This window comes from Drosophila elegans, unplaced genomic scaffold (assembly GCF_018152505.1).
Source record: "Drosophila elegans isolate 14027-0461.03 unplaced genomic scaffold, ASM1815250v1 contig_133, whole genome shotgun sequence".
Lineage (NCBI taxonomy): Eukaryota > Metazoa > Arthropoda > Insecta > Diptera > Drosophilidae > Drosophila > Drosophila elegans.
The window spans coordinates 2,305,719-2,319,074 of record NW_024545499.1 but is presented as its reverse complement, the minus strand read 5'-3'; the positions used below and the strand labels follow the sequence as shown (position 1 = coordinate 2,319,074).

Sequence of the window (13,356 nt, the reverse complement as noted above, 5' to 3'; positions counted from 1 at the left end):
AAGTGGTTCTTAGTTGATAAATAGGGCTTAATAGATAAAGAGCTAAAATAATTTTAATAGTAGTCATTATGTAGTATAACAAGTTATAATTTTATTTTGTATTTCTTTTATTTTTTTCTGTAAGGAAACGGAGCCTATTATTTTCAGTGTTTTCGAAATTGAAATTAATATTTTATAACGGAACTTGGTATTTTGGCGTTTGCCGAAGTAAGAGTACAATTTTAGAGAACCTTGGTCACACTTTGTGCAGGGGATTAATGTCAATTGCTTAGGTTTATTGTTTGAACCTCCAAAATGTCCACGAGATCCTCTTTTGGCGATGAAGAGCAAACCAAAGTGCCCCGCATCATGACCTTCCGTCCCAGCTACGAGGAGTTCAAGGACTTTTCCGCCTACATAGAGCACATAGAGTCCCGCGGAGCTCACTTAGCCGGCTTGGCCAAAATCCAGGTATGTGCCCCTATTCTTGACTTAATCGGATAGGAAGTGAATTGTTCGTGATGCCCCACAGCCGCCGGCGGAATGGGTGCCCCGGAAGTCGGGCTACGACATAGAGAACATCAACATGACCATTCCGGCGCCGATCTGTCAAGTGGTCACGGGGTAAGTGCCGCTCGATTAATGTCCAGTTCACCAATGCCAAGTCACTTCCTCGCAAAGCAGGGCCCACGGGCTGTACCAGCAGATCAACATCCAGCAGCGCCGCCAGATGACCCTGCGCCAGTTCAAGGAGAAGGCGAGCTCCGAGCTCCATCAGACGCCGCGCCACTTCGACTACGACGATCTGGAGCGCAAGTACTGGAAGAACATCACCTACATATCGCCGCTTTACGCGGCCGATGTCAAGGGATCGCTGAGCGACGAGGAACTGGACGTGTGGAACATCGGGAGACTGGACACCATTCTGAACCTGGTCAACACGGACTACAACATCATCATTGACGGCGTGAACACGGCCTACCTCTACTTCGGCATGTGGAAGAGCTCCTTTGCCTGGCACACCGAAGACATGGACCTGTACTCCATCAACTATCTGCACTTCGGAGCACCCAAGACCTGGTATGCCATTCCGCCGGCCTATGGCAGACGCCTGGAGAAGCTGGCCAACGAGACCTTTGCCGAGAACTACCAGGAATGCAACGCCTATCTGCGCCACAAGATGACCATGATCAGTCCCAAGGTGCTGCGCCAGCACAACATTCCCTACAACAAGATCACCCAGGAGGCGGGTGAGATCATGATCACGTTTCCCTTTGGCTACCATGCGGGTTTCAACCACGGCTTCAATGGCGCCGAGTCCACCAACTTCGCGTCGAAGCGCTGGATCGAGTACGGAAAGCGGGCCAGCATTTGCAGGTGCCGCAGCGACATGGTCAAGATCTCGATGGAGACCTTCGTGCGTCGTTTCCAGCCGGAACGCTATGAAAACTGGTTGAGGGGCCAGGACCTTGGCTGTCACCCCGAGGAGCCGGGCAAGATATGTGCAGCAGCGCCGCCTACTTTAAATAAGTATGAAACCCAGGCGAGGTATTGTCATGGCTTACACAATTAAACTCTATTACTTTTTCACTGAGCTAAGCTACCCCACATTTCAGTCTGCGTGCTGCCAAACCCAAGGGGACGTCGCCTCAAAAGCGCGGCTGCTCGATGGCTGCCAATGGAGAAGGAGCGGATGCCACCGAGGATGAGGATGACAGGGCCAGTGTCAGCAGCTACAACAGCTGTCGCCAGCTGCAGCCCGTCGTGAAGCTGCGTAAACTCCCAGCCAATGCTCCCGTACCCAAGCCAGCTGCGTCTTCAAAAAGATACGACTTCAACTCGGAGGCTGTGGTGCGCGTGAAGCGTCTTTGGAACGCCCTGCCCTGTCCAGAGCCCGGAGTCAATCTGCTCACCAACGGGGTGGTGAAGAACACAAAACGAATGCGCTTCCAGACAAAGGTACTCACACTCGACGACGAGGATTGAGGGTTCCACTGGTGACACTGCTCTGAGGCAGTCTTTCGATCTCCTTGTTAGATTTTCGTGCGGCTGCAATCAAAGATCTAGTAGTGATAGTCTTTTTGTATTTTTCATAGTCTCTAAGAATGACGCCATCACGAAGAAGACTTGTGAATAGAATTTAACACATTTTTCTGACACACATGCATATGTAAGCAAATGCACACGTACCTAAAAGTACGTGTTTTTGTGAGTTTGAGTCCTAAATTTATGAATCTTCTCAGCTGTAAATGGAGCGAGACCAAATTTGTCCCTGCAAATTTAATTTTTTTTTTAACAAGTGTTCGTTCCCACCGAAGGAAGTATTGTACAATAATTAAAATGCTACAAAACCGAGATATTTTTACAATGTTACGCCCAAAAAAGTGTACAATAATTATTACCATCAAACAAGAACAACGTTTTAGGCTTCAATATATGTATTTTGACATATGTGAAATTCTTTTGCAACAAGAAGCGAAACGCCCTTTCAATTGGCAACCAGTAATTAAGAACGAGGATTTGCGAACTATAAAAGCATTGCAATAGTCCTTTGCTGCAGTTAATTCTAAATTCTAATCCCGAGACAGTAGAAACTAAAAATGTTCGGATACCTTAAGCTCATGTACCCAGCTCCCATATCGGAACCCATCAGTTCCAGGGACTCCAATGCCTATCTGCTGGAAACGCTCCGGTTCTCGGGCCTGAACGTACGGAACGACTTCGGCGTTGGTCGCAAGATCTGGAGGATCCTCTCCTTCACCTACAACTTGCTGATACTGCCCGTGAGTTTCCCGGTCAACTACACGATCCACCTGGCGCAGTTCCCGCCGGACCTGCTGCTGCAATCGCTTCAGCTGTGCCTCAACACCTGGTGCTTCTCCCTGAAGTTCTTCACGCTGGTCATCTACATGCCCCGACTGGAGCTGGCCAACAAACACTTCGACCAGATGGACGAGTTCTGCGTGAGGTCGGAGGAGAAGCGCAAGGTGCGTGACATGGTGGCCGCCATCACCAGGTTGTACCTGATCTTCGTCGTGGTCTACGTGCTGTACGCCACCTCCACGCTGCTGGACGGACTTCTCCATGAGCGCGTGCCCTTCAACACCTACTATCCGTTGGTAAACTGGCGCGTGGATCGGACCCAGCTGTATGTCCAGAGCTTTCTGGAGTACTTCACCATCGGCTACGCAATAGTCGTAGCCACAGCCACCGACTCCTACCCGGTGATCTATGTGGCAGCCCTGCGCACCCACATCCTGCTGCTCAAGGATCGCATCGTCCACCTGGGCGAGGCGAACAGCGAGTCTGGCAGCGACCCGGACTCCATGTTTAGTGGTCTAGTGGACTGCATCAAGGCTCACAGGACCATGCTGAAGTGAGTGACGTTAGTTAACGCGAAAAGTAAGATGTTTCTACTGAATGAAAACTTTGATAATAAAATGTAAACAACTTGTAAGTTATAGCATTAAAAGAATACCTGAAGGAATTTAAATTTAAAAATACATTGCCTTTCCTTAAATGATAGGTTCTTACTGACATACATATAAAAAAAATATAACTTAAACAAAAAATTGTTTAGTTTTGGAATACATTTGTCGCACACCAAAATCTACCATATAAAGCGATGAAAGAGTAACTTTTATATCCTTGTAATAGCCTGTAAAGTACATATTTTTGATCAGCATGATTAGACGAGATAGAATAGCCATGTCCGTCTGTCTGTCTCTATACCTTTAGCGAGCTCAGTTAAAAACCTAGAGATATTTTTGTAATTGTACCGTCAGTTCAATCCCTTGACTGCAAGGGTATTAACACTTCGGCCAGTTGCCAAAGTAAGCATCCGTTCTCGTTTACCAGCATAATGTACTTAGGTATAGTATTTTGTGATCTTTAACATATGAGAACAAAGGTTATAAATTATACCGTTTTTTTTGTTATAACAAAACTAAGATACAACTTACATATACAAAAACCCTTTCGCAAACGTTATTCTCCAGTTTCTGCGAGGCCATTCAGCCGATTATCTCTGGCACGATTTTTGCCCAGTTCATCATATGCGGATCTATTCTGGGAGTCATCATGATCAACCTGGTGTTGTTCGCAGATCAGTCCACTCGGTTTGGCATCATCATTTACGTGATGGCAGTGCTTCTACAGACGTTTCCGCTCTGCTTTTACTGCAACGCCATCGTGGACGACTGCAACGAGCTGGCGGATGCACTGTTCCACTCCGCGTGGTGGATGCAGGACCGGCGGTACCAGCGGACCGTCCTCCAGTTTCTGCAGAAGCTCCAGCAGCCGATGACGTTCACGGCGATGAATATATTCAACATTAATCTGGCCACCAACATCAACGTAAGTGAACTTGAGAGAAGCGCAGCATAGCTTATTCCGCACGTGAATCCTTGCAGGTGGCCAAGTTCGCTTTCACCGTCTACGCCATCGCCAGCGGAATGAACCTGGACGAGAAATTGCAGATTCAAGAATAATAATAACCGCACCAAATGTTGTCGTCATTGTTTTATGAACTTAAAACTTGTTTGCTTTGTAGTAGGTAGTATAATAGTCGTATATGCATACAGCGAGTTATCAATAACGTAAACTAGTTAAAACAAAAATTGATCAAACAATGGGTAATAAAGAAAGTCGCTAAAACGTATACCGTGCAGCCCCTGCAGAAGTCTGGTGCTTGGCGGGAGAGCATTGGCTGCTCTCGGAAATTGGAATCTAGTTCTACAGAGGCCGATCCTTCTATACTATCCTTCTGTCAGTGGGCTACTATATTGCTCCCTGCTGCGGGCCGGTCCTTTGAAGTGATGTGATTGGGGGGCGGGAGATGAGGTTGCACATATAAGTCCAAGCATGGAGTATTTTTAGCTCGCTAACAGTTCAAGTGTTTGCGCGGCAGTTTATTTCGGGCTGGGGAGGAGGGGGTCGCGGAGGGTCTACACGATCTCTAAGTATACTGATGATATTTTAATGGCTGGCATAGATGAAACAGCGAACGTTTTACATTTAACATGAACTTAGGCGAGATAACTATATGTGTCTTTGTGTCCCTCCATACGCTCCAGATACTCCTTCTCGATCAGGATGTCTATGCACTTCTTAATCACGGGCACCTTGGGCTTGAAACGCGTCGACAGCTGGTTAAGCACCTCCGAAATGAGATTGGTGTGGTTGAGTCGCTTGCGCATCTTCATGATGCGAACAATCGCCGCCTGGATCAGCAGCTTTCGGTCCTCCTCTATGTGCTTATGTACAGTCTCCTGTTCCACTTTAAGCTCAGTCTTCAGCGGCTGGTTAATGTTGATGCGGCGTTTCTTGTTCTTGTAGTCCAGGAACAGCTCCACCGTCGACTCGGGTGTCAGAGAGTTTTCATTGTCGCTGGACGTGAGCACCTTGGCCTTGAGCAGTATTTGCAATACCTGAAAGATGTCCCTTAGTAAGCCGCTTGCTAACGATAACCCATGATAAGATCCAATCTCACCTGAATCAAGTTCTCTTGCTGTGTCTGGGTGTTGTCCAGCAGTTGCTGGACCGTGAAACTGAGCTGGTCGTTGAACTGGAGCAGCACCGACATTTGGAAGGTGCTGGCCTGCAGGGTGTAAGTGGAGGAGTTATTGCGGTTGACGTTCATGATCAGCTCGCCCTTGCACATCTGATAGAGCCAGTTGAGCTTGCGACCGGAGTGTCGGGCTGCGTAGAACTCGTTAAACTGTCGCACAGACCGCTCAAGCTCGGAGGGAAGCAGGAAATTGTTGCTTAGCTGGAAGGGCCATGAGCCCGAGGACAGGACCTCGATGCCAAAGTCAATTTCCATGGTCACATTCTTGTTGGCCAGGTACTCCTTGAAGTTGGAGTTCAGGTCCTTGGAGACGCCAATGTCCTGGAACATTCGCTGCAACTTGACAGTGTACTCGTAGCCACACGTCTGCTTCAGCTTGGAGATCATCATGGCTTCTGCGTCGTCCGAGGCCGAAGTGTGGTTAACCAGACGCTTAGCCAGCATCTTGGAGTAATATTTTTGGAAGACATCCTTATCCTCGATGTACTTAAACACGACCATCACCTGGTTCAGATTGTCCTCGAGTTCCTTGTCCTCGGGATTCTTGGACGACTTCTTCAGCAACAGGTCGCAGTACTTGGCCAGTAGTTCGGGGGACTTGCTAGCGGTGTTGACGTTCGTGACCGCGTTCGAGTTGATGAACTTGCCGCACGCCTTGTCCAAGGCGGCCACGAATCCGTTGTCATTGTTAAACGCCGTCAGCACGAGAGCGTTGTACTTCTTGTGCACGTCCAGGATGGTCTGGACGTAGGTCTTAGGATCGTTGGCCGCGTCGGTGGTGCAGCACTTGGCAATGGCCTCGGTGCCCTGGTGGAGTATGTGGTTCTCAAGTATGGACTTGAGGTCTGTCAGATTTTTGGGTGAGAGGGCGACCAAAGTGTACATCCGTTTCAGGTCATCGTTTCGATCTGCGTCGAGCAGATTCTGAAACTCGGTGTGGAATATTTTTAAATGTTTTTCAATAAGAACCTGAAAAATACCGATTTTATTAGTACATGGATTTTAAAGGAACACATGGTAGACAATCCCACCTGCTCGCATGTGGATTTGAGCCCTTCCGCCGTGGTCTCGTGCAGATACGACAGTCCGTTTTTCGAGCTGAGGCCGCGCACGCGCTGTTTCTCCTCCTCCAGCCTGTTCTCCACGTGCTTGAGATACTCGGTCACCGTGTTAGTGGACAGGAACGCGTCCGACTCCTTCTCGTAGAAGGCGTACGTGTCTGCGATGAACTTGCTCTCGAAGTTGTCCTTGTAGACGGACAGCTTCTGCTGCTCGGCGTCAGCATCCTCCTCGTTGAAGCTAAGCTCCACGTAGCACTCGATGACATCGCGAACCAGCGATCGGTTGATGAGCTTGCCCTGGCGCTCCTCTTCGATGGACTTGAGCACTGCCTTGGTGACCGGCTCGTTGAGCACCTGGAACAGGTGACCCTTCCAGGCGACCAGGGCCAGCCGGTAGATCTTGTAGATGCCCTTCTGCCCCTCCTCGCACTCGCGCTTCACCCAGTTGCGGTTCAGGTAATTGCAGATACCGTCCAGCACGGTGCTGGAGAATTGGTAAGACTTCCACTGCTTGGTGTAGCGCGACAGGAGCACCTCCTCGCCGCTAATGGCCTTGAACTTGGTGAGCAACTCGCTCAGGTAGGACTTGAGGAACTGCTCCAGCCGGTCGTACAGCTTCTTGCCCACCAGCTGTGCTCCTCCGGTCTTCCCGCTGCTCCGTCCGCTGGGCGCCGCTGTCACGCTGGTGCAGTAGTCGTAGACGTGCGTGTAGAACCGCATGTACTGACTGCGGGTGAGGGACTTCTCGTGCTCGAACACCTGCAGAATGCCCTCGACCAGCTCGCTCCAGATGTCGTCCAGGTTGACCAATTTCTGTGTGGTCTGGGCGTTGCTGGAGCGGTTCATTTTAACGGCGGTGGCGGTGGGTGGTGGCAACGGCCTTCTGCCTTCTCCCGCTGGAGGATGCTGTGCCTGCAGTGGGGCTGGGCTGGCGGAGGCTATTGCCCTATGTGGCGTATCCTGCGCGGTCGACGGTGGATCGCTACTGCTGTCCAGGTGGCGTCGTTTGGCGGCTCTCGTCCTGGGAGCTGTGGCCGGAATCTTGGCGAATCAGTGCACGAATTTTGGAATTTTAAATGTCAATCTGCGTGCGAAACGAAACGATACAGAAACTGAATGGGAATGTGGTAGGCCTCGCCACGTAAAAAGCGACGACCCGAAGGTCGCCTATTATGATCCAATGTCACAGCAATAAAAGAGAGGCTTGCGGAATATAGACACACGGGCTCAAGGTGTAATGCGCGATGCAACATGGTCGAACATACCTTGAAGTGCAGGGTATTGACCAATCGGATGGCAAGTGAAGCACCCTCCACCGCCCCCGCCTATCGATAGATCGTGTTCAAAAACCCAACTTCCTGGTTAAATAAACACTCACACTCACACACGCAGTCGCCCTCGCCTTCACTCACACAAAGGCATTAAATGCAAAAAAAAAACCAGCGCACATAACCATCGCATTGCACTTAAGTTTATTTAATTTGGTGTGCGAGAAACACTCCTAGCTCTATATTTTCCTGTAACATAGCTGTATACCCGAGTTTTTTTTCTGTGACGTCGTGATTTGATTTCCCCTTGGATCACACACACATTTTTCTTTCTTTTGTTCGCCATTTTCACAGGTCGCCATTTCGTCTGGCGTTGCTAGGGCTGAGACCAAATTACCTGTTGCCAGACGCTGCGTAAAATAAACTATACTAAATTAAAAGCTGTATTTCGCAATTGGAACTATAATTAAATCAACTTCTTTTCAGTGAAAATCACTAACTTTCGTTTATTACTAACTAGAGCTGGAACTTAAATCGATTCGATACTATCGATGATTTCATACACTGGCGAACATCGATGATTTTCCTCAACCATCGACCATCATTTTTTCTCTGACAAGCTGCTGTTAAAACCATAATCTTGTACATTTCCCTAGACGCAAACCATTGAGTGTGACCAGATCGAGCAATCTTATATTTTTGGTTTTTGGTATAATAATTACATTTACATCTCAGTTGCTTTTCCGTTTGTGGCAACTCTGGCGTTCTAAAGCAAAACAAAAACAGTCAGGAAATTTAAGAAGTCATTGTTTATCCAAAAAAAACCGGTTAAATTTTGTAACGATTTCGAATTGGATAAAAAGAAATGACTTGCAGCTACTTTTACTTAGTGGCTGCAGTGCTGCTATTGCTTCTATTCCACCAGCGATCCTGTGACGCAGCAGCCACACAGGCACCCCAAAAGGCAGTGGAAATTTCAGAGAAGAGTGCGCCGGTTGCCGAAGCGGAGGCCAAAAAAGATAAGAGCTCGTCCGTGAAGAAGGCGTTGCCCGAAGATCCCTTGCCAGGACCAAAGGATTCCATGACGGTCGTGAGCAAGGGGTCGCCTGATCCAGATGCACCACCGAAACCACAGCTCAAGGCTCCCGCTGCGGAAGTTCCGGGAATTCGTCCCACGGACCATGTTGAACAGACCCGTATGTCTTCCGATATGGACTTCCCCGGGCAAGCTGTAGTCTACATCCTGGTGGGCATAACCAGTACGGCTATTTTGCTGCTCGTGATGCGCGTTTACCGGTGAGCTGAATGGTTTGGAAACTTAAATTCTGAATTGAATGTTAAATGGTTTGCATGAACTGCTAATTATCAAGTTAAAGTGTGGTTATACGACATATATCATATCCCAATAGGGAACGTTTAAAGTATTTACATACATATGTACCTTAAACGTATAAGAGATATAGTATCTTTATTAGTTTTTAAATCCATCTACAAAACATGTAAGACTAATCTTGCTTGTTGCCAATCCTTGCAGGCTGCGACTGTCCCGAGCGGAGCGCAAGTACGGCGTGCAGGGCGACCGGGCCAACCAGGAGCTGACCCCACTGCCCATGGCCATCGAGGACGTGAATAGCGACGACGAGGACCACACCGTGTTCGAGGTCAATCGCCAGAACATTCGCATATTATGAAATAGCCAACATAAGCACACGCCAAAGATCCGTTTGGCCGCACAGCCATCCCTACACTTCTCAGCAGATCTTGCCTTATTTCGTAGCTATTTATCGCTTTGTAGATTTGCGCTGTAGCTGCCAGCCAATATCCAAGCTAGCCCACTAATTTCTAAGTTCTGTGCATTTCTCCCACTAGTTGGTTCAGGTTTAACGAATCAAAAGGAAATCAAAACCACTTGTGATAACGAATACGATGATATATGTATGTCTATAAGTACAAGGATGCCGCTGATGACCCGAAGGCATTAAAAATCTCAAAAGTACGGATGCTTTCACCTCGCTATGCGTCGATGTTCCATATTAATAAATGTTATATTAAATATACTCGGTATTCTGTTTATTCTCCACACATTCACAAGACTCTAGCTACAATTAGTTATACGTTTACATATATTTAATACAGTTTGATGGGCTTAACAATAGGTTTGACAAACGATAGGCTGGATACAGGCAGTATACGAGAACGCACAGAAACAAATGCACTCACTCGGACTTAACAACTAGGATCACATAAATAATTTATTAACAATACTGCGACTGCGGCCGTGGCGATCCTGCCCTGCCAAAAAAAACCCACGGGGGGATTACGACTACCACTAACACTAAACTTGAGCTTCGTTTACGATTTACATTTCTGGTTGGCACTGTAGTTTGTAATTTTCTGCAGTTACCCTGTTTTGCAGACTCGAATTAAGGTGCTAAGTGCTAAGTGGTCGCTGATCGGGTCGCCTCAAATCATGCTGCCGAACATCCGTTTGCCGCGGGTCAAAACTAGGCTCACCACCATCACGGTCAGCAGGAAGAAGACCAGGCTGAGGAACGTGGTGATGAAGCGGCATCTTTGGCGGAACTTCTTCTCCTTTTCCATTTTCAAGCGCAGCTGCTCCGCCCGTGGCAGGTCCAGCGTGAAGTCCGACTCGGGTCGTGAGGATGGCTGTGGAGGGAGGGAGTGTGCTGTTAGTTGTGGATATTCGATGGTAGGCTAATATGTAGTCCTCTTTTGATTCGGCTATTCGATGGTAAGGTAGTGATGGTCTTTTTTTTTGAGAAATAGTTTATAACATATTAAGATTAAGAATGGTCAACGTTTTAATAAGCTTATAAGTTAAAAGCCCTGATCTCGATTATAATAAATTAAAATAATATGGAAACCTGTATATCTCCAACAGAGAATATTATAATCTCAGTCAAAAGCAACGCAATGACTAGTGATGATGATCAATAATATATATTCTTATAGGGTCCTCACTGCGTTTTAAACTTTTGACTGAAATTATAATAACACCTTCAAGGGTATAAAAGCCAAGTTCTTGACAGATCAACACTTCATGTCCTTCTTTCCCATTTTACGCAAACTAGTCTCAGTTTTGGAGCTATCTGCATAAAACTTTCCCAAAAGCTGTCTTTGCATTGCAGTTTGTATATAAAATATAGCTCGCATAGGAACAGTCGAAAAAAAATTTAACTTTGCTGTTTTTTAATAGTTTTTATTGTTCTTTGAGATAAGTATTGGTTTGATATTTCTGAATTACGATTTAAATTTGATTGAAATCGGCTGACTTAACCATGTACATAGTTCACATTAACACAATCAGAAAAAATAAAAATTTATAGCAACTTCTCCATTTTGTAATTTTTTTAACAAACTCTTTTGATTATAGTAATGGTTTAAAATTTCAGAATAACGATTTTAATATTATTAAAATCAGAAAACTTGAGCTAAAAATCGAAATGGCTTCAATGTATTTAAACATTCACGAATATAAATCGAAATTTAGATGTTTTAAAGAATATTTCGTTTTACAATAGCTGCAAGGGTATATAAACATTCGCTTGCCGAAGCTACAAGCTTCTTTTCTTGTTTATTTTTTTTGTCGTTCTTCAATTCATAGTAATGTTTTCTTATTTCAGTATTACGGTTGTAATTATATTAAAATCGGACGACTATATCATATAGCTCTCATGGGAACATCGGAAAATAAAAAAAAAATATAAAAAAAATTGTACCTTCCCATCTTTTTACATATTTTTTTTCTCAAATCGTGGATTAAAATATTGGATTCGTTTTTGTCACCAATTTATCGTAGACCCTTGTTTAGTTTCAATTCAAAAGGAATGTGAGAATAACTAACAATTTCCTTTGAGTTATCTATATAATTCGGCCTAAGGCAGTTCGAAACCAAAAGTTCGACTGTAAATGCCACTTGGACCTGCAATTAAGTTAATTAATATTTGATGATATAAGCGTTTCGGTTTTATGTAAATCGCTGACCATCACCAACCGCTGACGATCTTTTCTTGACTTTGCTTACGATCGTTTTAATCGTGCATACTCGCACCGATCCTATTCGAGTCAAAATATAGACATGGCTCGTTCGGGCATTTCAGGTCACAAAATGTTTAACCATAAATCACGGCCCAAACATCGTCTCCAGCCCGCCAATATTTGCAGTTGAGCGGGGCGTGGCCATATGCTAAAACAAATTGAGAAAATAAACCAACAAAAAGGGCTCCAACGCACAAAAATTTGACCCACTGAGCTTTGTTTTCTTCGTTTTTTTTGTTTCTGTTGTTTCGCCTGTGCGCATCTTCACTTTTTTCCCGCTCGCCTTACTTTTAGCGACACAACCTTGAAATCTTGTTCAGTAACAGCGAAAAAAAGCAAAAGGCAGACTTAAAACAAAACGTTAACAGTTTTTGTTGATGATTTTTTGTTTATTTTTTTTTTTGCAAATTCTCGCTAAACATGTTAAAAGTTATGAAACACTTTTGGAAATTTCTCTCAGTCAGGTGCAAGCTTAACAAAATGTGCATTAGCTCAGCATATGTACATATGTATGTATATCTTTATCCTAACAGAAAAAAACTTAATGCATTTAAAAAACTGCGACACATTCAACAGCAATTTCCGGCGGAAGTGACGTAATTTCCCTACTGAAAATTTCATTTGCCACAGAAGTTTCATCACATTGGCTTTCAATTGGGCGAGGCAAAAGTTCTGTTTATTAAAATGTTTACAAATCTGCAAAAGCCCTCGGATCTACCAAAACCAAGATTGAATCACTTATCGAATTTCGAGAGTGAAAGCGGCGTATACGCAATGCGGTCATTAAAAGGGCTTTCAAGAGTAATTTTGTGTGTCTCTGTATAGCTTTCATCACACACTCGTCTTGGCATGTGTGTAATTGAGCTGTGGCATACAAGGCGAACAAACCATTTTGCCTGCAAAAATTTGTGCGCACCTATTTTTGCATCTTATTGTGATTGCGACGAGTTTTTGGAATTTGTATACCCTGGCAGACGGTATTATAATTTTAGTAAGCAGTCTGAATCACAGCAAATGAGACATTTCCAACAACATAACAAATGTATGTACATACATATATTTAACCTAAGCATTAGCCGAGTAAATATACCCGTCTGTTCGTTTCTACACAAAAATATAAATTGTCATTAAAAGGATTGAAAAATTAATAGAACGGTTTTAAAATTTTTAAGGCGGACGAGTATATCAAAAGGTGCATTGGGAAAGATCACTCAATATACATACAATGCATAGTTGAATGACTTTAAAAATCCGATTTCAATTCAAATAAGAGAAAGATTTTTGTCAATTCAAAAACGAAATATACGAAAAACTAATATATAATTTTAAAAATAGGAACTGGTGGAACAACCGAACAGACTAAAACCTTTTTTTTTCTAACTGCAAGCAAAGTTTTTCTTTTTTTTTCTTTTCTTTTGCG

At 45.0% G+C, this 13,356-nt stretch overlaps 5 protein-coding genes across 6 annotated transcripts in view; 3 read left to right on the top strand and 2 right to left on the bottom strand.

Moving 5' to 3' along the window:
• Positions 1-170: 170 nt before the first annotated feature.
• On the top strand, positions 171-2,334 carry LOC108149933 (probable lysine-specific demethylase 4A). Its single transcript, XM_017277849.2, has 4 exons — positions 171-450; positions 512-603; positions 664-1,527; positions 1,596-2,334. The coding sequence occupies exons 1-4, from the start codon at positions 295-297 to the stop codon at positions 1,963-1,965; spliced, it is 1,482 nt and encodes a 493-aa protein (XP_017133338.1). The 5' UTR covers positions 171-294; the 3' UTR covers positions 1,966-2,334.
• Positions 2,335-2,505: 171 nt separating this feature from the next.
• On the top strand, positions 2,506-4,494 carry LOC108149934 (odorant receptor 43b). Its single transcript, XM_017277850.2, has 3 exons — positions 2,506-3,355; positions 3,978-4,335; positions 4,392-4,494. The coding sequence occupies exons 1-3, from the start codon at positions 2,580-2,582 to the stop codon at positions 4,467-4,469; spliced, it is 1,212 nt and encodes a 403-aa protein (XP_017133339.1). The 5' UTR covers positions 2,506-2,579; the 3' UTR covers positions 4,470-4,494.
• A 354-nt stretch (positions 4,495-4,848) lies between these two features.
• LOC108149932 (cullin homolog 1) lies at positions 4,849-8,415 on the bottom strand. The gene is made up of 4 exons (XM_017277847.2): positions 8,275-8,415; positions 6,580-7,693; positions 5,471-6,517; positions 4,849-5,408 (listed from the first exon to the last, which is right to left on the bottom strand). The coding sequence occupies exons 2-4, from the start codon at positions 7,453-7,455 to the stop codon at positions 5,007-5,009; spliced, it is 2,325 nt and encodes a 774-aa protein (XP_017133336.1). The 5' UTR covers positions 7,456-7,693; positions 8,275-8,415; the 3' UTR covers positions 4,849-5,006.
• Positions 8,416-8,628: 213 nt separating this feature from the next.
• Positions 8,629-9,934, top strand: LOC108149936. 2 transcript variants are annotated; one of them, XM_017277853.2, is made up of 3 exons: positions 8,629-9,173; positions 9,412-9,538; positions 9,747-9,934. In XM_017277853.2, exons 1-3 carry the CDS (start codon positions 8,743-8,745, stop codon positions 9,759-9,761), a joined length of 573 nt encoding a protein of 190 aa, XP_017133342.1. In that variant the 5' UTR covers positions 8,629-8,742; the 3' UTR covers positions 9,762-9,934. The 2 variants fall into 2 exon arrangements, with proteins under 2 accessions (XP_017133342.1, XP_017133341.1); XM_017277852.2 differs by having other exon boundaries at positions 9,412-9,934.
• The window catches only part of LOC108149935, a 34,988-nt gene continuing 31,562 nt past the window's right edge, over positions 9,931-13,356 (bottom strand). Inside the window, exon 4 of the mRNA XM_017277851.2 lies at positions 9,931-10,544. Coding sequence (XP_017133340.2) covers positions 10,341-10,544 — 204 coding nt within the window. The 3' untranslated portion in view covers positions 9,931-10,340. The remainder of the gene's footprint in view (positions 10,545-13,356) is intronic.

Coding starts and splice junctions, on each gene's coding strand:
- LOC108149933 (XM_017277849.2), top strand. CDS start 295: ATGTCCACGAGATCCTCTTTTGGCGATGAAGAGCAAACCAAAGTGCCC. Junction 451..511: donor CCGGCTTGGCCAAAATCCAG/GTATGTGCCCCT, acceptor GATGCCCCACAG/CCGCCGGCGGAATGGGTGCC. Junction 1,528..1,595: donor AAGTATGAAACCCAGGCGAG/GTATTGTCATGG, acceptor CCCACATTTCAG/TCTGCGTGCTGCCAAACCCA.
- LOC108149934 (XM_017277850.2), top strand. CDS start 2,580: ATGTTCGGATACCTTAAGCTCATGTACCCAGCTCCCATATCGGAACCC. Junction 3,356..3,977: donor GCTCACAGGACCATGCTGAA/GTGAGTGACGTT, acceptor GTTATTCTCCAG/TTTCTGCGAGGCCATTCAGC. Junction 4,336..4,391: donor ATCTGGCCACCAACATCAAC/GTAAGTGAACTT, acceptor GAATCCTTGCAG/GTGGCCAAGTTCGCTTTCAC.
- LOC108149932 (XM_017277847.2), bottom strand. CDS start 7,455: ATGAACCGCTCCAGCAACGCCCAGACCACACAGAAATTGGTCAACCTG. Junction 6,518..6,579: donor TCAAATCCACATGCGAGCAG/GTGGGATTGTCT, acceptor GGTATTTTTCAG/GTTCTTATTGAAAAACATTT. Junction 5,409..5,470: donor AGCAAGAGAACTTGATTCAG/GTGAGATTGGAT, acceptor GACATCTTTCAG/GTATTGCAAATACTGCTCAA.
- LOC108149936 (XM_017277852.2), top strand. CDS start 8,743: ATGACTTGCAGCTACTTTTACTTAGTGGCTGCAGTGCTGCTATTGCTT. Junction 9,174..9,411: donor CTCGTGATGCGCGTTTACCG/GTGAGCTGAATG, acceptor CAATCCTTGCAG/GCTGCGACTGTCCCGAGCGG.